At 39.1% G+C, this 26,003-nt stretch overlaps 2 protein-coding genes across 2 annotated transcripts; one reads left to right on the top strand and one right to left on the bottom strand.

Annotated features, from left to right (window-relative positions):
* Positions 1 to 3,825: 3,825 nt before the first annotated feature.
* Positions 3,826 to 16,223, bottom strand: LOC139710526 (G1/S-specific cyclin-E-like). The gene is made up of 12 exons (XM_071622461.1): positions 16,109 to 16,223; positions 15,572 to 15,634; positions 15,197 to 15,305; positions 15,002 to 15,055; positions 13,128 to 13,233; positions 12,474 to 12,682; positions 10,323 to 10,469; positions 9,431 to 9,526; positions 8,441 to 8,587; positions 6,611 to 6,722; positions 4,964 to 5,121; positions 3,826 to 4,421 (listed from the first exon to the last, which is right to left on the bottom strand). The coding sequence occupies exons 2-12, from the start codon at positions 15,583 to 15,585 to the stop codon at positions 4,302 to 4,304; spliced, it is 1,272 nt and encodes a 423-aa protein (XP_071478562.1). The 5' UTR covers positions 15,586 to 15,634; positions 16,109 to 16,223; the 3' UTR covers positions 3,826 to 4,301.
* Positions 16,224 to 16,905: 682 nt separating this feature from the next.
* LOC139710534 (uncharacterized protein F13E9.13, mitochondrial-like) lies at positions 16,906 to 26,003 on the top strand. Its single transcript, XM_071622469.1, has 7 exons — positions 16,906 to 16,970; positions 19,494 to 19,583; positions 20,475 to 20,557; positions 21,999 to 22,185; positions 23,081 to 23,231; positions 24,522 to 24,649; positions 25,725 to 26,003. Exons 2-7 carry the CDS (start codon positions 19,508 to 19,510, stop codon positions 25,916 to 25,918), a joined length of 819 nt encoding a protein of 272 aa, XP_071478570.1. The 5' UTR covers positions 16,906 to 16,970; positions 19,494 to 19,507; the 3' UTR covers positions 25,919 to 26,003.

The following is a 26,003-nucleotide window of genomic DNA, read 5'->3' on the forward strand; positions in this document are numbered from 1 at the left end:
TGACTTTAACAAGCAACAAAGTACACCAGTATCCATACAAACAAACAACATAAATTAATTGAAGTTTTATTCCGACTAGCTTCTCTGTCTATATTTGCCTCTGTCTTGTATTTGCCCTCCCCCCCCCCCCCCCAACAAAAAAGATAATGCTGAAAGCTATGCAAGTGTCTCCCAAACTCGCACAATGTCAACATGGATACGGCTTACCTAATAATGCAATCACATTCTTGTGCGATAACCTAGGGCCAGTTTGGAAATGGTAGAATCTGGCATATTTCTCAATTACCCGGTACCATGATGCTATTTCTGCATGTTAATATGTGTGCTAATAAATGCAATGAGAAACAGTCCTAAATGCACTACTGCAATGGAATGCCATTGGAATGATGTTCAGTGCATGGATGTTACATTTGCAGGAAAAAAAACCCCAAAACAAATCACACAAAATTTCAGTGTTCTGAAATGCCCAATTTCCCCAGAAATCTTTTCAAATATTTTAACCATCCACATTGATGTTGTCAAAGATGAGAGTAAGACTGGAGTGTTACAGACGTCCCTTGTCCCCTGCCTCCCCTGTAACCAAGGTAACTGTCGCAGGCATCAGAATTGTTGAGCTTTTCCAGTGCCGTTCATTCAGGTCGACTATTGTATATCTTGGCAAAATCGAAAAAGGATCTGAAATACCACTACAGAATGCATTCCAGCAATGAAAAAAAAAAAAAAAAATCCTTCCTTTACTCAAGGCACACTGGATGATAATCACAGACGACTTCAGAGATGCCATTTTTACTCTGAAACTGAAGTCGACAAGCACACTGTGCAATAATACATGAACGGCTGTGGAGAACCTGCAAGATTTGAATCAAACCACATTCATGTAAACAAAGACAATTTACCCAGAGAGAGAGAGAGACAAAATCATATACAGTATATTGTTATGAGGAAGACCACCTGTTGCTTTTTTCTCTCTCTTTCTTCCTGTTATAAAAAATGTGAGGTAAATTCTGAGTTCCTGCAAACATTGGCAATGTTTCACTCCTGAGCGATAATTCATCACAAATGTATCACACTGAAGTTGTGTCGGAATTCAATCAAACGTACACATGCCTGGACAGGCACACAGGGATATTATCTCAAAAACCAAAATCCAATGTACAACCACTACACACAAATCGAAACGAATGCAGCAGCAAACCATATATGCAGCAGTCTTTTGCTACCAAGGCACTTGTAACAAACTGATATGCCACGCAACATTCACATATGTGCGCTAAAATTCTTTGACGCAATTATAAAAAATGATAGTACTGTCAGTGTGGCAGAGTAAGGATCGGCAAACCTTAACAATCGCATCTCATATTTTGAGTCAGACACGTCACAAAAAAGATGTAGATGCATACATGGGTGTGCCTGAGGGGGGGAAAAAAAATTGAATAAAAATAAAGTAAATAATGAATCTGGCTAACAATAATGCTGTGATTCATATACTGAAATGATTGCACCCAGTTTTTCACACAAAAATGATGTTTGAGCAGGCATGTTTGCATTCTTCGGGGTGAAATTTTGTTAGGGAGAGGGCGAACTTGTAATGGGAGCAGTACAACATACCTCCTGAGCATATTTCGACACACAGTAGTAAATTCATGGCCATAACAAAGTCAAATCTTAACAAATCCTGCCAAAACAACAATAACGATTACCCCCCCCCCCTTCCCCAATCTCCCCTCATCTGTAGGCATACAAGAAAATTACATTTTGTGCAATATCACAGCGTTAAAAAAACCCAAAACATGGTGTTCCAGACCAAGATTGGTGTGAGGTGTGTACAAATGGAGAATTACAATTAGGGTGAACACAAACAAAACACTAACTCACAGAATTTTGCCAGTAGCCGGCTGAGAAATGTCTGGATGCACTATATCAACATTCAAACACACACGTGAAAAAAAAAAAACAAAATAACTGAACAAGACAAACACAAGACTTTCCTGTCTCTACGGTATAAAGAGAATATTGACCAATACTGCTTGATAATCAGAGACTCTTCTGTAACTAATGTACTGGGTCATATGTACAAAGCACCAGTGGTAACATTGAGTACTCATCAATCATATATATGTCCGATGACCTGTTCATCAAATAAATTGTGATGAAGAAAAGTACATGACTATCTCTCGCATTTCAACCAGAACATTTGTATCCACAAAAAAATAAATACCTTCACAATTTTACCAAGAAGCATTTGTATGAATACATGAAACATAATATAAATTGTGACAATAAATAATCTCTGTACAAATGCATCGAATATCATTCCCACAGCGATCATACACACACAAAAAAAAACAGAGTAAATATTTTAATCTTTAACAACCTGGTGAAACAACATCCCGCAGAACTGTCAATTTCACAAGCCTATAAATGCAAGCATTTACACCTACAGCTGGACAAAAATTATTGCTAAATTCTTCTTCATCTGTTGATGACCCATAAAAATATCCCCCAAATAAACTACTGTAAAAGTGGATATTTTCGCGCGACTAATTTTTCGCGCTTTGCCGGGTGAGAAGAGTTTCGCGTGTTTTTAATTTCGCGGAATCAAGACACCAAGTACACAAACATACGGCAAAAAAAAATATTCGTGTGCTTTTATTTTCACGCTGCTGGTTGCGCGAAATGCGCGAAAATTTCAACACCGCGAAAATTTCCACTTTTACAGTACATGAACTTGCTCAGATCAGGCTCTGAGAATTGCTTTGGCATGGCAAATAGCTAGAGAAATGTAACAGATATTTTCTAATTTTGTCTTTCATTTATAAACCCCAGCTGTCTTTCCATTGAAGTCATAATGCACCTTGTTACATGCAACCCGTCATTTGTCAGTATTTATGAGCTTTTGGAGAACACCTCCTTCTAAAGTTTTCTACAGGAATGTCTCAAAATATTCCCCTCCGGAAATATACAGGTTTAAAATAGACATTCCCAACTGCGGAACCATCTTAAATCATCTTAAAAGTAAGTTCTCTATACACTTTGTACCTACACTCGACTAAAATATTTTCATAATCTCTTGAATTAAAACTACTCACTCCACAGAAAATGCTTATATTTCAGTTAGTAAGCACACCTTCCTCGAAAATTGAACATATGTTCCCACAGAAACTATCAGATCAGAAAATCAGAGCTAACTTCGAAGTGTCCTGTGCTAATGAAAGGATAAATCACACTAGGAGCAATGTCACTGACTCAGAGGGGAATATCAGTTTGGTGCCAAGTGCAAGAAAGAAATGCCCAATAAATTCAATCAATTGTTCATCCTATGCCTTAACATGCTGCTTATGCTCCATCAAGTTTCATTGTTAGAATTTCGTAAAGTGGAGTAAAAGAAAAAAAAATATCTCCCATTTCAGTCCTTTGCTGTTCATACACGTCTATCATTATTTATTTTGATGGTGACATTTTCAAAAGTTTCAAAATTCCTGCAAGCATCACTGATTCTTGACTGGGAAACATATTTAAGAACCTAAAAGTTCTTTTTTTTTCTTTTTACATTTCTTTCTGACTTCTTGCAGATTTTACAAATTTTACAAATTCTATTTCATCTAGAGCTCTAAAAATAAAAGATATGCCCCCCAAAATGGAAGAGGTGCTTAATCCAAGGCTGCCAGCATCTAAGTCATGCCTCCATCAAAATCAGGTTGATTTCAAACAAACAGCAACCAGGGAGATACTCCCATGTTATTCTCTCATCCAGACATGAAGAGATATTAAAAGATTTCAGGATACACCCTGCAGAATCAGGGAAACTTAGCAACTCTGCCTTTAAATGAAGACAAGATCATTTTTTGTGGCACAAACCTCCCCTTCGCTCCATGGGTTTATGTTCTGAGTCACATTCACTGTGAGCATCTAAGAACTTTGACGAGTCCAAAAAAGCCCTTCTCAAGTCCCTGTCAGTTTGACTTCAGCAAAATTGAGTCTGGAGTGATCTAGACTACCCGGTAAGGTACATCTCATTAACATTTTCTGTTGCCTCAAAGGCTATTTCATCACATAGTTTGATGCATATTTCTTCACAAGGCATTTCCGAAACCCCTAATACGACTCGGAAAATTACCTACTGCATCACTGTGGATGAAAACAAATTCATTTTGCACAAATTCGTAACAATACTAAGATATATAAAGACAACAGCACAGACACATAGTACATTCTTTATAAAGAGAACAGACACACAAATAAAGTAACTATCTACTGCTAAACAAAATTCTGGCCAAGACTGGTGGCAAACCCTGTTTTCATCATAGAACACCTTTATAACCTTTCTCGTTGCTTTGAGGAGGGGTCAGGACACCAGGCACCTGCACTGGACTGCAGCATGCAGCCTCCCGGATCTCCTTCAGCCTCTGCTGAGACTTCTCCTACGGTGGGAAAAGAAAATGCAGACGGGTCACAAAGCGTACACATATCCATGGAGACATTGTTACAAAAGATATGAAGATGAAAACTCTTAAGATGGACTTCAATCTACCATCAAATTGACATCAATAAATACAGCAGGATCTCACAAACAGAATGGTAAATGTTGCATTGACATTGGAGATGTAAATTTTGCAAGGAGCTATCTTTCGTGACAGTACAGTCCATAGTTTTTGTCTGCACAATCAAGTAAATGTTAAGTATACTATAAGTATATATTTTTTCATGGGTAGCAATTTGTGAAAGTTTCACATAATGAAAAAGGCAGCTGGTTCCAATTTCCAAAAGTTTCACATTTCTGATGTTACAGTAAACAACAAAGGGGTCAAAAGAAAAAGAATCTTTAAGTCTACCTTATGACACACTAACATCAAATATAAAAAATCACAATAAAACTAAGATACAGCAGTGAATCACAGAAATGTAGTTTCTAGACCGCATGGGCCAACCAGAACAGCCAGGCAACAATGTGAGCAAGACTCACCAGTAATTCTAATCCTGAGCAGTGTGTCTGGATGTTGTGGGCATCCCCGGGAAAGACATTCTTGAAGCTCTTGAGCTGGGCGACGCCCATCTCTCGGATGGTGATGGCAAACGCCGACATCCACTGCACACAGACAGCGATGTCATCCCATTTCATCCCTACCAAGAAAAGATAAAGAGAAAACATGAAAAGAAAATAAAGGTTTTGCACGCAGATCCATTTGGAAGGTATACATCATACATCTGCAAGTAAAACTAATTGTTTCATTGCATTAAACACCACATGATTTTGATTATGAGCATGAAAGAAAAAATTTGCAAAAACTGAGCACAGAACAGTGAACACCTTCTGTAAAGAAATTTCGCCAGTGTGAACAACGAATCCAACATACATTTCCTTTTGTGCAGAGCAAATTTTTAACCCTGACTGCCTAAGGGATTACATGTAAAAATCTGAGTTGGATACCAACAATATACAGTAAATGTGGCAATTTTTGTGACATGGAAATTTTTTGATATTCAACAAGATATGTAGCGCAAGAATAAAAGCTCTCATTTTTTTTTTTTTTTTTTTTTGTTACATGTAATACTACTTCATATTTGGCTTCTGCGGAATTACAAAATTACAAACACACAAAATTCAGCTTAAAGTGAAAACTAAGTTTCGGTAAGTGCTTGAGAACCCGTGTAGCACCATTTCATTTTTGCTTGCAATATATCGAAAGAGTCCACTAAGAAACTTACCTGGCTGACGCGGTTTGCCGGAATGCTGAGTCGATTTGGAGTGTTTTGAGAAAAACAATAATAGTAGGAAAACCGACTTTTATTCCAGAAGGCTCCAGACTAACTCGGTCTCGGGAAAAATTCGACCCTACTTCAGACAATTCACACGCAGTAAGTGATCGCCACATTACTGGCCACTGCATAGAGTCTAATTCAAATGAGGCCTAACTGAATGGACAGGAAAGTGCGTGCTAACGTAATCCTGTACAAAACAAAACAAAAATGACAGCGCGCGGCCCTCAGTTGCTGAGACGCGCGGTCTTTGGAGTTTTTGTTGTTGTTTATCAAGCGCCTTTGATTGTTTTAGAGGTGCTTGATAGGCGCACACTAATTTTGCATGCGCGCAAAAGAGGTTTTTGATGCGCGCGTTGTAACAACTCGGACCATTACTGCGAGAAGCCAGAACACGAAGCGCTAGTTTACACAGGCCGCTCCCATAGGACAACACTGTACAATCAGATCGAGGGACAACCATTAAAACTCATCCCGCCATCAAAGCGAAGCCGAGTTATCCCCGAGTCCGAGTTTAGCCTGACCCCGTTCGGGTAAGTTCTGAGACTGAACCTTTTTGATTAATATTTCGCATTTTCGTCGTTACCCATCGAATATCTTGTAATAACATCGTTATCCTGCACATTTCCTAAGCATACGTTCACATTTGGGAGCGAAATTTGACAACTTTTGCAGGCCTACCAGAACTTTGTTTGGGCTTTAACTGACCAAGTTTGAAATATTACTCAGGACAAAAAAAAAAAAATGTCCATTTTTACTGTAACGTAAAGCAGGTCTATGCATTGCAACCTGAATCACCAAGTTAGTTACAAAGATTTGCTAACCCTCGTGTGAGACATGTTGCGTTTATTACCTGTGACCTCCAGGGTGAGCTCTTCATTGGTCATGTGATAGAGGGCAGACGCTGCCAAGGTGCTGTACTCAAAATCTAGGGATCCAATGTCCAGGGTGCATACGTCCAGGAGCTGCCAATACCAAGCCATTGAGAAGCAATTTGAAACAATTTGTAAAAATAACAACACAAATCTACATAAATGATGGCAGTAGCATCAAACTCCTGATAAAAATTAAATACAGATACATGCAGGTCCTCTTCATTCTAGAACATAACTTTAAACCAAACACAACACAAAACATTGATTTGACAGGATGACCTGACCCAAAGATCAAAATCAGCAAGGTTTAAAGGGGAAATCCAGTCCAAATATAAGTTAGTCTGATAGGAAAGAGTAAAATATTATGAGTTCAACAGTATAAATTTGATCGAAATCGGATGAAAAATAAGGAAGTTATGACATTCTGAAGTTTCGCTATTTTTGGGGGAAACAGTTCTTGAACAGTCAATATGAATATGCAAATGGCAAAGTGAGCATGTCATTCCCTCACAACTTAAATAGTTTGTAAATAAAATGTTGAAATTTCCTGTTTTTCATTCAAACACAATTATGCCCGAGGCTCAAATCCTCATATAACTAACTGATCACTATTCTGAAGTTATTCAACCAGGAATAACAGCATGTTTCAGACTTCTATGACAGAAACATTGAATTTTCGTTATTTTTTATTTTACACGATCAATGGAAAATTGTGAGGGTATGACATGGTTAGCTCATTCATTTGCATATTCATACCCACTGTACAAGAATTGTTTTGGAGAAATTGTCACAATTTCATAACTTCCTTATTTTTCATCCGATATCAGTCAAATTTCTACTGTTGAACTCGTAAAATTTTACTCTTTTTCTATCAGACTATCTTATATTTGGACTGGATTTCCTCTTTAAGAGAGCTATGAGGTAGGTACTTGTAGTGAGTAACAGTGCATGCATCTCGTTAGGTCATCGTCATTCTGAAGTGGGGTGGGGGGGGGGGGGGCAGTCATATTTTTTTTTGTCAGGACGTGTAGACATGTTTGATTTTCAGGAAGCTTCTTCCAGAATTAGGAAGACTTGGCTGGTTTGATATTTAAGTTACATTTTGAGTGTGCCGATAAGCAAGCAAAGCAAGAGAACTATGCACGGAGAATAAAATGCCCTTTACCGAAGGGCATTTAGATTTCTGCAAATGGACTGGAAGTGGAGACCTCCATATCAACTGTTTGTGGTCAGTCTATCGGGCTATAATGGCTTGTGACTTACTGAACTTACAATGTACAGTGCATAGCCAGATACAACAGGGTAGCATTTCATTCATAATTCACTTTTCATTCACAACTGTGAACAAAATCTGATCACATTACTACTGTGCATACGAATAGCATGGACATGATACAATATCAGCTGTACATGAGACAGTTTAGAAGTGGCATCAACTTTGCCAGCATTCTCTCAACATGACATGCAGGACAGGCAAAACTGATGATATCCAAAGAAAAATCTGACAGCAGCTTTATCTGAAACAGTAAAAGGAATTAAAATTAAGTATCGGTTGTCAGCATCTCTTGCACCATAAGCTTTGTATAATACACAAATAATATGCAAACAAGCAAAACTACCTTTTCACAAGCACTTGGTCATATCTTTCGTCAAGCTTAGTGCAAAAAATGGAAATGTTTTTACCCTCTCTGTCCTCTCTTTCTTCCCCTCCCTCCCCCCCCCCCCCCCCCCCCCCCCCACAAAAAACCTGAAGTATCATTCCTTTTTTGGATCAGCTGAACGCTCATGCTACCAGTTTGTGCTCTCACCTGAGCCACCTTGATGAAGTCACTGGAGGAGTAGGCAGGGATGTGGAAGTTGGTATTCTGGTTTGCGATCTCATCAGCATTGCAGATTTGCATGAAAGCATTCAGCCAAGTGTTGACAGTGATTGGGGACAGGTCCCACTTCAGAGCCTAGAAGAAATATATGCAAAGACAGTGATAAAAATACTGGCAAATGGCAAATTGATACCATCTGATGATTTCTTTTTTTTTCTGTACATACTCTGTTCTGTCATTGTCTTCTTTTTGTTGTCCACAATTCCATGTCTCATCAAGACTTCTTTCCTGTTATAACTAACACAGTTATAATGAAACTCTTGTTACAACAAATTCAAATTTCAGGCCCCCCAAATTATTCTCTTAATATCTTTATATCCTCTGTTGTTTGGCTGTAACTAAATTTCCATAAAATGATGAAAGAAAATTGCCAGTCCCCGGGATTTCATCATAACGGGAGTCACCTTTATCAAGATAGCTCCTGAAAAACAAAGAATGTCACAAAAGAGTTGATCACATGATATCATAAATCATAACATTAATGACATTGATGTTGATTATACAATAATGACAATAATGCTACTATCACAACTACTGTAAAAGTGGAAATTTTTGTGGAGTTGAAATTTTTGTGCATTTCGTGCAACCAGAAACTAGCGTGAAAATAAAATGACGCAACTATTTTTGCTGGCTATTTGTTCCAGTAGTTGATGTCTTGATTCCGCGGTATCATAAACATGCAAAACTCTTCTTACCCGGCCAAGCACGAAAAATTAGTTGTGCGAAAATATCCACTTTTACAATACATTTACTAATATCTGTAAATTTGACGACTGGTCTATTTCTGGTGCATACATGGTAGATGTGGTTTGAAATGTCTCAGAAACATCATTCTTCTTCTTTAGTAAATCAGTCCTATGATTAGCTGCTGTAATGTCAATGAATGTATGCATTCTGCCTCCAGTAAGACCACATTACCTTCAGGATGACAAGTTCTTGGTTGAGGATCTCGTCGTCACTGCACGCCCCGTCTGTCACATACGCAAACTCATGGAGTTTTGGTGGATAGATTTCCTGAGGGTTAGAGCAGAAGTGAATAAATAGGTAAAGTTCATTGAAGGATAAACTATTGTATATGCCAAATATTTCATATGAGGTTTTTATTTTCGCAAATTTTGCCAGTCAGGTGCTATTCACGAATTTACAGACGGACAAAAATATTGACACTGATCCCGATCTGAATATGACGTAGACGTTCTCATTTCTCTGTTCAGTACTGAACTCCAATGCTCGCGAAATTCAACCACTTGCAAAATTGTTGTGAAGTCTCGATTTGCGAAAATTCAGAATTGCTAAATATATGGCATATACAGTACTTCTTGATGTTTAGAGTGTAGGGCCACTGACTGGTGTAAGTAAAATTGGGCACCTCAACAGAAAATAGTGAAAACTTCTCAGGTAAGCACTTTGGCAGGTCAATCATAAATGGTTTTACATCCTGAGCAAACTTTTGAACTAAAAATCAACTTTATAAATTTGGTCTAAAATTCACATCATAGATAAGATCCGAAGTAAATGTTAAAGAGATCATGCATGCAATATAATCTTTATATCATTTGAAAGTTTAATGTGATATGCTTAAAGAAGGGATGTTTGCTTTGTACAAAATTTGTGTACTTACCATGTTTTTACATTTTGACAGTTATTCAATGCTGCTCACAGACAAGAAGTAAAGTCTTCTTGTATTTTAATCAAATTATTGTGTAACGAACTCCATCTTTTCTTTAAAATCATCAGTGTATGGCTGAAACCCTTTCTTGCATATTAGTGTTCACACAAAGTTAATATATGATTCCTATTTGAAACTTACTTCTAACTTTGCTGCAATGAATAGTGCTGTGATGCCAATCAGCTGTAGTTTTGTCTTTGGAATGTTCTTATTCGCTGCCAGGTACCTATCTACAAAGTCTACTGCAAGATAGAATGTCTCGCGGTGTAACCTGTACACTTCACAGACCTGTGAAAACAAAACAGCAATAAGAATCGTTAACAAAGTAGAAACGAAAGCATAACAAGAAATCCTAATGATGGAGAAAAAAAATTATTCATTCAATGTTTCACAAACAGTTTGCTTAATGCAGATTATTTGTAAATATGCCGACATCACTCGAGTTGTAAAACTCATTATCAAAACAAATGCAAATCATTATTTTGCTGGTTCTTTCAACTTTGACAAAAAAAAAAAAAAAATGCATCAATGGCATTCTTGAAAACATTGACCTTCATTTAATTTTAAAAAAATCCTACATCTCAACACGTTCCATGCAGAGACAAACAAATGCCGCAAAGAAAATTGTGTACTTCAAATAGCAAAGCATAGAAACTAAACTTTTTCACTGTGTACAGATTATGAAGATCTGTTGTGAACACAGCAACATACAGCAACAATTATATGTCACGTCATTGTTGCCACAATTTATGTCTTACGGCTCACAGTGGGGAAAATCCTTCCATGGATCCCAATACTTAGATGGTCTCACTTTCATTGTGAGTCTCAGCTTGGCTTCCCAGTGAATGGTACACAGTTTACCTAACTACACTAGGCACCACAAAGTCTTGACCATAATTGACCTGGTGCAGTGAAAGTCATGTCCATCCTTTCCCGCCTTTCAGAATTTCTTTACAAGAATCAGACATCAGCAGTGCAATTGAAGAACAATGCTTCCTGTATTTGCCTGTTTTAGAGCTGTGCTTCCCTTGAATTGGCATTGCCAGTGGGCAGTACAACAAAGGGTTTGACCTATTGATTGGTCAAGGCAATGAATGAATGGGACCCGCTGAATGACCAGTCGAAGTGCAAGAGAGGTAAAAGGGAGTGGTGTCCATTGATTATTTAATGACCACGTGGGGATCTCAAGAGCCTGACCACACTCCCAGCCAGTATTGACATGTTCAAGTCCAAACTGCTTTTCCTGAACTGACCGACAACAATGAAGACCATTGTGCAAGAGCTGTGTACACGGCTCCCTCTTTCTTTTGAACTCACTTTCTGTATTCTTCTTTTTTTTCTTTTCTTTTTTTTTGCTTGTGGCAGCATTGCCTAATCTGGACAGCTCGGGTGCTTGGACAGCATTTTTTGCTGCAAAACAAGTTTCCAGGGAACACTTTCTCCTGTGCAACACTTTTTGAATCTTTTTTTTAAAATTTATCCTGCTAAAACGATGGGAAATTTTGATGACAAACAGTGCTTTTAAAGACCCTGGCTTTCAACCACTGTCTCTGTTGACATTGCTGTAGGATTTGAACGTTCATACAATATCTATGTAAGACCTTAAGTAAAATGCAAACTCCATGGCTTTGACATCCACATTATTAACCCGTTGAGGACGAGTCCCGAGTATACTGGGGCAAGTGTCTATGGGAAATGCGTGTCGTAGCAAAATCAACCCATCCTCAACAAGTTAATCTGGTGCCATGTTTCATGTGACAATTTCGATCATATGAGGCATGAGTTTTCTTCAATATGTCCCTCCTTTAACAAACATGTCGGAAAAAAGGAACAAGCGGGAATTGAACCTGTCATATAATACAAATTTCATTCGCACAGAGGGCAGGCAATTTGAAGAAACCTCATTCCTCATATCTTCACTCCCTTGCTTAACAATCTCTTGCTTTCATTTACTATGGCTTTTCCGCCTCGGACTACTTAACAAAACAGTGCTGAAATTTTGAGCTTGGATATTTGCTCCAAGTTCATTGTGTCACTGCCAGCAACAAGAGAGAGTCTGGTGGTAGTGTCGCTGTTGGGAAAGCAGTAACGGATGACAGGTTCGATTCCCACTGGTTCCCTTTTTCAGACATGTTTGTGCAGCAGTTGCGATCTTACAAATTTCATTTGTAAAGAGGGCAGACATAATGAAGACAACTCAAACTGGTACCTCCAATCTTCACCCCTATGCTTAATAATCACTTGCTTTCACTTCAATTTCGATCATGTTTGATTGAAGAGTTCGTCACTCACTTCGATTAACCAGTCTAGGAGGATGGACCTCATTCTCTCGCCTAGCGATGGGTGCCCCTTCAGACAGCCCACCTGCCTTGGGTAAAGGGTCTCCTGTCGCGTCATGATCGACCACAACTCTGGCAGCTCCGCCCACCTGACAAGGGTCACCGGCGACGCTCGCTCCGACACATGGGCTGGGAAGAGGTTACGGAATGTGACCCAGTTTGCTAGAGGAGGAAGCCCAATACGAAGAATGTATGAAAAATGCAGTGATATTCATTGTTGAAAAGTTGTACGGTACATGCTTTGTGAGGTTGATGTGGAGTCCCCCCCCCCCCCCCCCCACCCCCCGCCATGTATTACAACTTTGTAGAACTTGTGAGAACACTCATTTTTATCCCCCTTTCATTTCAATGAACTGTTTGACAATCAATTCATTCTTTTAGCACAATTCAATTTTGATTACATCAAGTACAATATAGATTTGGCATTACCATTGTTATATGTTCCATAAAAGGTACTAGGGCTAAACTCCCCACCTAGTCCTTTAGTAACATTCAGAATACTACGAATGTATGACACATTAACACTTTTTTTTTTTGGGGGGGGGGGGCGGGCATAAGTGGCAGCTTTGCATGAAAGCAGCACTCCCCTCAAGTGTAATAGTCTTACCTGAGTCCATGAGTTCTTCTGAAGGAGTTGTTGCTTCCCTATTACTAGTTGGCACCAATCGAGATGTTTCTATGGTTGATGACTCAGATATTGGCACCCAGTGATTCTGCAGATATTCAGAAAAAAAAAACTGTTAGCAAAACTAGCTTTTACAACAACCTGAATTACACTGTAAGACACTGAAGCTCACATTGCTCACATGTGCTTTCAGGAATGAAAACAAAACATTTTTCCCTCTTTTTTTTTTTTGGGGGGGGGGGGGGGGGGGAGATGGGTGGTTGGGAGCAGGACATCCCGGCACAATTCAAGTGAGCTCAAAAGGTGCAAATTTCAAGCTTTATAGGGAGAATGGAATTGGAAAACAGGTTCTCCATCTATGAACAATGGATACTTGGGTAGAAACTCCAGTCACAATTGCATCTATATGTAGTTACAGCCGCAGGAAAAGAATACGTGAAGGATTTAAATGCAAAAACTGACTTATCAATTTTTATCAACTTCAGGTATACAATTTATGATTGAAGTTGCTGAAAAACAAAAATAATTACATAGAATTAAAATAGAAACATAATTTCAATAACTTTAAAAATATTTGTTACAACTGTATATCATTGAAAAGAGTTATTTTTTCTCTTTGATAACTTTGTTTTTCAAAGAACAACTGAAAATGGTTTTTATATGCTGTTTCTGCATAGTGTCGGGAGGCCATTGCACTCACAATATATAGAGAAGCATACGTATAGACAGACAGATTTAAATACACATGAACACCAAATTGAGCTATGAAGAAGCAAAGGTATCTGACTTGACCATGTACATTTTGTACTAACACCTCACAGGCAAGAAAAAAAAAACAACAAAAAACCCCCTAAATAATGATGCATCAAAACCAAAATACATGTATTTCAACATTACTGACAAATAATAAACAGCAAATAGCCATAAAAAATTCAAATATTTGATGTATGATTCGTGTGTTGGTATTTAAACTGTTCCAGAATAGGGCCTACATGTAATATTGTATGTCATTGCAAAATTACTTTAGCAGTAGGTCTATCATAATATGTTGAGAAATGAATCTTTAACACACAAAAAAAAATCAATCAATATATTACAATTCAATAAAAACTAAAAAAAAAACATTCTTAATATCAAATTGTCATGATATGCAGTGGAAATCAATCAAATTTGCCCAATACAAAAGGCTCTACAGTAGAACACTATACTAGTGGAAAGATCTCACTACCACTTTCTGATACATGTATCTGGGTGAACTTCTTATAGTTTTATTAACCTTTGTTAGAACAAAGGTGAGGTAGGCCTATATTTAATATTATCAAGCATTTTAATGTCCCAATTATTCAAATATCTTAGACCATTTCATAATTTTAAGTCTTAAAGTCTGCTAGATGTCTACCCCATACTAAGTTTAAGGAATTAGCTTGCATTGTTACACTTTTTATTTCTGTTCAAAAATCCAGCTGGATAACAGAGGAGCAACACTCAAGTATTGTCAATCCAAAATCTAGCACCGAACAACATGCTTTCATTATCATCAACATGCATCAAGCAACATGTGTGTTGTTTGTAGGACAGAAACAAGAACAACATCAACACGAACGCAAACACCGGGCATTCAATCACACAAGCAAACACACTACACAGGGGAGGGCGGGAGGCGCGGGCTGCTGCCCGCCGGCCAACACAATGAATGAATGGCGAAGTCACTGACATAACAGTACGAGCGGGCGGCGGGAATCGAAGACCGGAGGAGCGCGAAAACAAAGTCCCCTTGCCCAATACGGTACGATAAATCGCTCGATCAAGCTGTAACCGGCATTACAAATGGCCGTCAAAATGAACACACTACTCACTTCTATCCTGAATTCCTGCCTTCTCTTCTGAACTTCTGTTCTGGTTGTCTCGACCTGTGGAATGGTTGGGAGAACAGGTAGAAAATGTGGTAAAGACACTTTCCCGCGATCTTTCAATCAAATCGATAGTCCACAGCGGCTCAGTTCAGACACTACGAATGATCACACTCAGTCACATTTTCCAGATCAACTCACCATGTCTTGTTCGCGGGTTTTCCTTTTCCTTGTGCAAACTAGCTGTTGATTTTCCTCTGTTTCATAATTTGATGTTCTTTCGTTCTCTTGCCTCGCTTGAAGTCGACCACTGAAAGGCAAAAATCATGAGAAAATTGTAGACAAAGCTGGAAGTGGAATCTCACAAAAGTGAACATAGTCTGTTGATCACTTGTTGAGGCTGCAAGCCTACCTACTCTGAATGTTTTTAATTCTACTACCGTCAGTTATTTTCTCTGGCGTAAAAGTGTTTGAGCTCTACAACGTTAGTAGCTAGACTAACTCTACAAAATTTAAATGTGCAACCCCATCACAATGACTGACGGACAAAAGGGCAAATAAAACATAAAAGTTTACCTTCGACGAGACATCGTTTCCTTTCTGATCTGGTTCTTCACTGTTGTCCACGTAGGCCCGCTCCTGAAAATTATAAATCGAGATTGAAATGTTTTACTACAAAAATTGTGGCTATTTGTGGGGATCAAAAGCAATGCCACGATTTTTAGCCCAGAAGATGATGCTGCTTTTTAAATTTAATGTAGCCGACGCAGGTAGAAACAATTGACCGATTTGTGCTTACTAACGAAACGGGACAAACAAAACAGCGAATGGTCAGAGACAAGGTAAAGGCTCGCTGATCGCGCCAGCAGCTGTGTACGGGCGCCTACGCTGCCTGTACAGTGGGTAGTGCTAGAGTGGTATATGGCTGTCCAAACTTTGAAGGGTCGCAGGGTAGTTTCCGCCTGACAGTCGGCATATCGCTCTTATGGCGAATTGAGCCAATGCTTTGCATGAAAATTTCGTCCTATCAAAGATAATGCTACAGTGTATCAACCCTTAAAAATAAAAGCAAAAAAGATGAGGTATATGGCAAAAATTAAGACAGTTTTTGACCTTACAACCACACTTCTCCTCAGCGCCGCCTTTACGATCAGCCGATAACTGGACCCGCCAAAGCAGACAATCCAATGCACACGCACTGAATGCCCGCGGATCGGTCGTCCAGTGAACGAAGGGTAGCACTGGCGGGAGTTCTTGCCGCGAAGTTCTAAACGTACTATTATGATCCTCTCCGCTGCAAACATAGAATGAAGCTCCAAAAGGTTGCAAACACCTGAGTATATACAAAGTATTGATTCTGTCACACACTGCACTACGGGGTACAGTAAATGATGAAAAAATAAGCAAAAAATTCACTTTTAAACAAGTCAGTTCGCACTAAGAAATTGGCTGTGAGAAATGTGCGCAGCTAGATATAGTCTCAAATTAATCACTTCGAAAAGTATTTAATGCAAATTTATTGCTAATGGCTATTTCATGATAGTTTTTATTCATTATATTTAAAAATATAAAATAATACTATAATAAGAAAAAAATCTTTCTTGTGAGCAATTTTTTTGTAAAAAAATATTACTCGTGATATGCAAACGACTGAATTGAATCTAGATTAGCATATGGCAACAAAGAATGAATAGGCGTGGCCTATTATCAGTCGTATTGCGATTGGACAAGAGAGACTTGCCTCGAACCGGAAACGGTAATCAGCTGGTTTGACGAATACGCGGCAACTGTAGATTGTGCAGTCACGGACGACGATCGGCACTGCTAAATGTCAGCAACGCTAATGATCGCACTTGTACGCGTACATTCACTCAATTACTGTATCAACCTCCGAGTCGAAGTATATGCGGTGCTGTAGCTGTACTCATTGCGGAGAGTGGCTGTAGAATAAGAGCTTTAGTTTGAGGACATCGGGGTAAGATCCTATATGTGTATCACTGAGTGAGAACGTAGTCCGGAAGATAGTCAAAGTTCGTTGTAAACTCATGGTCATGGAGCAACAACGTAGCATAGCAACAACTAGCTCAATGTTGCGAAAACTTACAACAAGATTCAAGAAGAGCTGAGTCTGTGCCTGCGTTGCACTGCTATGCTGCAGGGTAGATCCATCTTCCAAGCATCATAAACTGTGAGAATGTCTTCCAAAGACAAGTTAGGGAACATATAGTGTTATATAAAGATATAGGTATATATTATAAGGAGACTCACATCATGAAGTTTGAAGTTGTAAATTAACATGATCAGGGGCGGATCCTGAAATTCCATAAAGAGGGGGCGCCTTTACAAAATTAAAGGGGGGGGGGTGCATGCACCCCTCCCCCAATTTTTTTCTTTTTATTTATTTTGTTTTAACAAAAAAATAATGGGGGGGGGGCACACTTGGTGTGCTCCCGCCTGGATCCGCCTCTGATGATGGAGACTTTAGTCTTGACTTTAATACTCCATGTGATGTAAATGTACAGCCCAGTCGCTGTATAAAAGTAGCACAACGTCTAGTCTGGCTACATGTATGTAGGGTTTCCACATGGCAACATGCAATTAAGTGTACAGAGTGAGTCTGTGTGCATTATTATCATCAGCATCAGCTTTTGATAGAGTAAATCACAATGACCATCATAGATCTTGTCAGAATGATAATTGGAACCAGAAAGATCCTTAATATAAAAAAAAACATGGTTTCACCAAGAAGTAAATATTGGTACATATCAACCATCCACCCATAATAGGTCTAGGCCTACAGTGCAAATTTGAATAGGGCTACGATATGCCTATACGTTTACGGGGTCTATATGCAACATGTATGTCATCGCAGTATCACCTCAAAACTCTCCTGTTGTCTTTAGTGTTGATGGTATGTGCAACCCCTCTCCCCTCCTCCCATAATCATAAAAAAAAAAATTACAGTAAACTTAAATAATCCCTTTGTAGACCGATCACCCCTGCCAATTCTATTAACAAATATTTGTATGTTGTTGCATACTTTATATGAGTCCTAAATCAACTTTTCCTTGTGTAAAATGTGAAACTTGTGTACCGGTATGTCAGTTGTACTTATCCGTCTGTCGTGCAGTGTGTGCTGTCTGTTGTGCTTGAACTTTTCACATTTCCATCTTGAAAACTGGTAGCTGGAATGATCAAGGGTGGGTCACCTTCACAAATATTGCAGAGACTCCAACCCCAAGCACCTTCTGATCTGGAGATTCTTCCACCTGAAACCCCTTAGCAAAAGGGAGACTCCAAGCTGAGCGTACATCACAAGTGCGAAGCGGGAAGTTCCTTGCGGCCGGGGTCCAGGGCCCGCTTAAAGGGACTGTACAGTTCTGGTTGAGATGACGATTTTAGTAGCTTTTAATGGGTTGCAAGATATTCAGAAACCACTCTATGGGATGTCAAAGAGCATGCAATTCTAAGGGGAATCAAAAGTTTATTTGATGAAAATCGGTTTTGAAATGGCTGCCATATCCAAAAACACGGTGAAACAAAGAGATCCTAATAAAAAGTGTTTCCTGTCACCTTTTATTATTACCACTTTTTTGGGATATCTCAGCCATTTGAAAACCAATTTTATTCAAGTAAACTTTGAATCCTTCTTAAAATTACATGCTCTTTCATATTTCATAAGAGGTTTCGCATTACCTCACTTTCAATAGGAATGTTATAAACCTGAATCCGTACCTCAACCAGTACTGTACAGTCACTTTAAGGGCCCTGGAAGCTCTAGGGTTCTAGATCATGATAGATGCTCTCTCGTGCTATCTAAGGCTTATTTCTCAACATATGATGGCAATAAGTAAGAAATCCTTTCCAACAGGAGACACAGAGCCAAGGCGGGAGAACGCGAGATTTTGCAAAAATGGGCTTTCGGCGGGAGAGTTGGAGTCTCTGTAATGGTGGTGATGCTCCCCATTAGGGTCCAGGGGAGCCTTTAGAATGGAGCCCATAATTATATCCCAAACTTGCTAATTTATGTGATTTTTGGCATATTCATTTTTTTTTTTACCAAGTGGCTAGATTTTGACCAAACATACAATTGGCAGGAATACCATCAGTGGTTGGAGGGAATCGTAGTGCGCACAAACAAGTTTTTTTTTTTTTTTTTTTTTTTTTTTTAAATTAGCCTTTCCTCGGGTGGAGTACCATGAAGGTGAATAGTATGCTGCTCAGGTACATGAGTTCTGCAGGTCTCTTGATTTTTTTGATTAAAACTGCCATTCCATATGTCTGATTTCACCAAGCTGTCTCTTACAGCCAGCCAACCTTCAGAAATAAAGAGTAGTGGAAGAAATAAAAGACAGTAACATCTTGCTCATGCGATAGCCACCATGGATGTATGCATATTACAGATAGGCCTACTGCTTTCATCCGTGATAGCCGGCCATGCAAGATGTTGAATAACAATGTCAGTGCTACTCTTTTTTGTTGTTGTTCCTCTTTGTAGAACTCGGGGTCAAGATGAGCTGGTTCCAGAGATTATTCGGGCACAACCGTGGCGTTGTGATAGGCATGATTCACATTCAAGCATTACCAGGTAATCAGCTGCTGTAATAGTGAATATAATTTGTTGTTGCAAGCGGACAACCCAAATCAAAACTGAACTTACTGATGCATGCAGTGTGACCAGCAGATAATTATTGTAAAGTGTAATATACTTTAATTTGAGTTTAGTACTAGTGTCAGGACTATGTTATAATCCTAGTGAATTCTAATGAAGGAAGCAGAGAACTGCTTAATTTTTCATCTACAGAATGCTTTGTCTTTTTGTCACAAAAGCCGTGAAACAAAGACGGTTCAGTGTAGTGGGAATGTGAAATATGTTTTCAATTGATTACTCGAATGATACTCGAAGACAAAATGTCTTCTAGGTTTCCCTTCACAAGTCGACACAAACTTGTGACTGCTTTCCCTGACATAGAATTCCCCATCTCGGTGATCTGTGTTTATCTGTGTTTTGTTTGTTAAACAAACAAACAAACTGAGGTTTTTTTGAAAAACCTGGGCTCTAGTTAGGTAGACTTCGAAAGTATGTGTATACCTTAATTGTTCTCCTATTTATTTGTTTTTTAGTCATAATTATTATGATTTTCAAATTATAGTTATCATAATCATAATTTGATAGTCATTTATTTTCTTTTTTGTTTTTTTGTTTCTTCTAGTTTTGTATCATTGTGGGCATTTGACAGTTGACCCTGAGTTGACCTCGCACAAGTCAAACGTTTTACTGAGTTGAAGAAAAATTCCACCCTGGACAGACACCAGGTATTACAAACATGAGTGAATTCTATTCTGTAAGTCATAGGCCCTTTTCCAGTCCCTTTGGATTCGAAAAAGGGGAGGTTGACTTATAGTCATCATTGTGCATAGCCGTCATCACTGCCATCATCATTGATGTTATTATTCGTTTGTGTTTTTGTTAAAACAGGTACACCACGCCACAGCACAAGCATAGCTGAGATAGTTAAGAAAGCTTGCTTGGAGGCCAAGGGATATGTCGAGGCTGGTATAGTGAGTATCAAAGACGCTCAGCAGTATACCAGGACCACTCATATCATTTCTGTCAAAACTTCTGATCATTTTTCCTATTCTTGCTCATTTTTCCTATTCGTGCTCATCACGGCTGCTGCAGGAGTTACATTTGGTTTTGTCCATCCTGCCCAAATGTATGTTCATTTTGATGCTTGTAATCCGGTTCACAACTACTCGTTTGCCAGTAAACCTGATTTGAACAAGGTTGAAACAAAGCATAACAATTCATCAACTAGACATGGAGAATGCTGAAGGTTGGGATAAAAAGGTAACCTGAAATTGACTCTTTGCCCAAGAACCTGCTTGCATTGAGATGCATTGACATCAGCAAATTGCAAGAAATAAGTGGTCATTTTATCAAGTTATGTCACAGAGGTGCAGTATGATAAGTTCTGTGGTCCTCTGTCAAGATTCAAGCAAAATTTCGATGATATCGAGGTCAAAATCTAGAAAAATCACTGTATTGCCCGATAAGCATGCAGGGAAGTTCATCACATGACATTTAATAAGTGGTAAGACCACAAGAAGGAAATCTGGTCCCTAGTTTCAGGACAAAATCAGACATTTGGGGAGTCCATGGCCATCATCAAATTACCGTAGGGGACTTCATTATTTCTACAAAGCCCCTCTGTAACCTGAATGAAAATGACTTCTGTGAGGCTGTATATACACAACACTCAGGAACTCCAAGTAATGCATGCAGTTTGAGTACTTTTCCTAAGAACTGGTACATGAGTATGGTGGTGCAGGTCAAAGGACCAACCAAGGTTTTGGGCTTAAGGGTCAAGTATTGTGCAGGTCAGCATAAGATAGAGCAAATTGTACTTGGTTCGGGAGAGAAAGAGTGATGCAAGGCTAGTATAATGTTGATTTGCTTTTGCTGAATTCATTTCATTTTCTTCTTAGCTTACTTTTCATACAGTGCTAACTGTAGCAGTAGATATCAAAGAAGTTACTTTTAAGTATGGTTCTAGCATTGAATTCATTTTGTCCTGGGCTCCAGTTCTAAAAAAATCTAGAAGGGCCAAGATCTTCCAAGTAGATTTACATTCTGAAATTACTTAAGTGCAATGTGCCAACCAGGTTTCTAATGGTATGTTAGCAACTACTTGGGACTGTATTCACGACAGCACCAAAATAGCCCGATGGTTTATAGACTTTGGAATCAAACTCCAGCACCCAGATGAAGTCTTCAATGGGATGGAAAATTTATAGTGACTGGTAGTTGTGGTTAATACCGTAGCATTCCTCTTGACTGCACCATAAATAGTTGTTGAAGACAAGTAGCTGACTTTCACAACGTTGTTACAACTCACTATTGATTTGCCACTATGAGAATTTGAACTCTGAGAGATCGCTTCTCTGTTACCAGCGATTTTGTTTTAAGAGATATCCTGCACTCTCATTTGCTTTTGACCAGAATGCGCTCATGTTGGAGAACATGCACGACGTGCCGTACGTCCAGCCTGACCAGGTGGGGCCGGAAGTCACCGCCTCCATGACTGCAGTGTCCTGCGCCGTTCGTCAGATGTACCCCGACCTGCCCATCGGTGTCCAGGTTCTCTCAGCAGCCAATCAGCAGGCACTGGCAGTTGCACAGGCAGCAGGTGGGAATGATACCGTTTTCGATGAACACGGAACATGAGCATAGAAAGCAGATGTGGTACACAGTGAAGACTTCTACTACTAAACATTCTACTGTCATGGAAATCTTTAAAGATTTTGTGAGCATAGTAATCGTTTAAAAAGTGCAAAAATTTGACATTCTGCTTTTACTTCATTACAAAGAAACGGGGCCTCCATACATTATTTGTTTGATGAATAAATAAAAACCAGGACAAGTATAAATAGCTCTTCAAGTTTCAGTCAACCTTAACCCATTGAGGACGGGCTGATTTTGCTTCAACACGCATTTCCCATAGACACTTGCCCGAGTATACTCTTGACTCGTCCTCAATGGGTTAAGCTGGACCCGCTATGGTGAACATGTCCATCCTTGAGCTCTTGCACCATCCATAGCCCCCCTGTTGGAAATCATTGAACTGTCAATGGTTAATGTGTGTGTGTGTGTGTGTGTGTGTGTTGGGGGAAGGGGGGGGGGGGGATGTGGGCATGTGAACATTTGTGTACATCTCTTTGCCTGATCTGTGTTGTTCCTGCATCACATTTTTCTGCACGTTAATCTCCATGAAAGGTGCAATCAGTTAATCTTAACCTATGGAATGTTCTGCAAATAGTGAATGGTCATTTAGTGCAATGTGGTACAAGATTTGGCATGAAGTGACAGATGAGGTGTTCTATTTAGCAAAGTGAAACTGCTGAATAGAGTGCCTCATCTTTCACTGAATGCATTCATGACCATTCACTATTCGTTTTATACAAAACCATATATATCGACAAATTCAGTCCACACCGATTTCACAACATATTGCTAATCCACATTTATGAATTCCCTCTTCTCACCCCCCCCCCCCCCCCCATATTTGTTGACTGTCGATGTAGGTCTGAATTTCATTCGGGCAGAAGGCTTTGTCTTCAGCCATGTTGGCGACGAAGGCATTCTGAACGCTTGTGCTGGAGAGCTGCTCAGATATCGTAGGCAGATTGGAGCTGATGATGTCAAGGTGCTCACTGATATCAAGAAGAAGCACAGGTAGTAATCTGTGTCTTGGCGGTGCCAATGTTGATTTATGCCAGAAGACCCTCGATTCCAGGCAGCATTCATAGCATAACATCTGCAGTGTAATTGCAGTAGCAGTGGTTTTCCTTAATGTATGATTTGATCCTGTCAAATTGCACTTTTTCCAACTGAATACTGTACTTTTGAATTGATGACAAAAAATATATGAGTGAAGAACAGATAAGAGAAAACTCTCCAAGGTAAGCCATTGAATTAATGAGCAGTTATTTCAGGTAAGGTATAAAAAGCCAAAGGAAACTTTCTATTTTCCTTTTGCAATGACATGATAAGGAAAATAATGCGTAATTGATCCCCTGGTATGTGTATCGGAGGGAAACTTTGGATTCAGCAGTGTTGTGCTGCCACCTTGTCTCATCTGTGTGTGTAATACTACGGCTATATATTGACAGATTTTATTCAAATTCTGTGTAGAGGTTATCCATCAAAAAAATCTAGCCACCTATAACATTTATTGGTAGCACCCTTGAGCACTTATTCTGTCTTTTATACACGTAAAAGGTTTATTTTTGAGGATTTGCTGTTGTGCACTCTCTTAGCCACATTTCTTGATGGATTTGGAAAGATTTTGCAAAGAGATTTATCGTCAATTCTGAACCTGTATAATTTATTTTTGAACCTGTATTTTTTATAATAATAATGCCGCCCTCAATGTTCTTGCTTTTACATGGTGAAAGGCAGCCACAGTGTTATATTTTTTCTATGTTCTCCACCATGCACTTCTAGATTGATTTCCTTCAGGATTTGTGTGGACCTGCATCTTCATGAAATTCAAACCCTAGCATTTCTGTTAATGCTGCTTTCTTTTTTTTCACTCTGTTGTATGTACGTCCATCAGTATATACTCTTATCCTCTTTAGATTTTGACCCTGGGATGCACTTCCATTGTGTAGCAATGAATATTTTTAGTTGGTTGCTTGTGATTCTTCCTTTGTCATTTTGAATACCCCATTGTGCCATAGAATATAAAAATGGATCCTAATGAAAAATGACATTTTTACTTTTCTCGTGAATAGCTGGAGATCTCGTGCAGCTTTTTTTGTGTTGATTTGATTGTTCTTGTTTAGATTGTGCATGTTTGGGTAGTGATGGCACTCACTGCAAAAATTATGTCCTCACCGGAAATACTTTTTATATGGTAAGATACATTGGAAAGGGAGATAAGTTTATGTCTTGTCTTAAGGAATGGTCTTGAGTGTGTTTGTGCTGCAGTGTTAATATATGTCGTCTGTCATCTTCTTGCAGTTCTCACGCGATCACCTCCGATGTGAGCCTGGCGGAGACGGCGAAGGCGGCAGAGTTCTTCCTCAGCGACGGAGTGATAGTGACGGGGACGAGCACTGGATGCGCGACAAGTCTGAAGGATGTGGAGGGTAAGGGAAGATCCAAGCATCTCATCTCATTCACATTTTTAATGCATTTTGAAATTTGACAAGATGCGAAAAACGCGTGATTATTTGCTTTTGAAAGCTTTCACAATCATTCTTTTACATTAAAATACTGGAACACCTTTGGTTCATCTGTAGTCATGGAAATGTGTGAATGGGGTTTGTCTGATGAGAGAAAGAAAACAGAAACTTTGTAAAAAAGAATAATGAAATAAATAAGAGAAATAAATACTAGTACTAGTAATAATGATAAATGAAGAAAATGATATGTTGCTAGGTTTTTATGACTTATTACCTCTGCCAAGGAAGGAGTAGGTTAAGTGATCATCGGCGTTGGTTTGTCTGTTTGCAAAATAACTCAAAAAGTCATGAATGGATTTAAATGAAGCTTGCAAGAAAAGTCGGTAATGACACAAGGAACAGATGATTAAATTTTGGTAATGATCTGGAAATTTTTATGGATTTTTGAAGGATTTTTTAATCTTTTGGCATATAAGGTCAATGAACTTGGGAGTTCAAGCTGTGCGTACTGGAGGTTTAGATGTGCACTAAAGTGGGTGCTCTGCTTGGGGCAAGGCGCTGCAAAGCTGGAAGCTGATGACATTTAAAACAAAAGGCTTCTATATTGAGAAATTGCATGTGTATAGGTAGAAATGAGTTGCTGGCTTGGTGGAAGTGTGTGCTCTCCAAGTGCTTTTTTTGTTGCTTTATCAATTAAAAGTGTGCAAAGTTGTTTTCTTCCCTGAACACAGCAAATTTTATGTTTCTTTACGAAATCCAATCTTCTTTTTAATCATCCAAATATCATATCACATCCAATCAGTTTGGCTCTAGAATCCAATAAAAAGTCTCCGAAAAAAACATTTTTTCCATGCTGGACAAGTACATTGTAAATGAGGGAGTTTTAAGGGGAAAAAGTGGTGATTTTAGCACAAGAAGATAAACTATATTGTGAATGAAATGGCATAGCATGTGGCTATGGCCAAGTGTGGATATATGATGCTGGGGTCACATTTGTCTCAATATCATGTGGGTTCGTATGCTGGTTTTCTTGTTTCAGACGTCAGACAAGCTGTCAGCATACCTGTGCTGATTGGATCTGGTGTGTCGCCCGAAAACTTGGCCGAGAGCCTTACGGCGGCCAACGGATGCATAGTGGGCTCTCACTTCAAACTCGGTGGACAGTGGCAAAACGATGTGGACTTCGCCAGGGTCAGACAGTTCATGGAAGAGGTCAGAAAGTTTCAGACGTGACCGGACCAGGTGTCTGCCTGAATATCGTACTTTTGTCAGCAGCTAACGAGTGACAGGACTTGCAATAGGGAGCAGAATTGTTTGC

The sequence above is a fragment of the Diadema antillarum genome, unplaced genomic scaffold, assembly GCF_040938485.1.
Source record: "Diadema antillarum isolate AM-2024a unplaced genomic scaffold, OU_Dant_1.0 seq00001539_RagTag, whole genome shotgun sequence".
NCBI lineage: Eukaryota > Metazoa > Echinodermata > Echinoidea > Diadematoida > Diadematidae > Diadema > Diadema antillarum.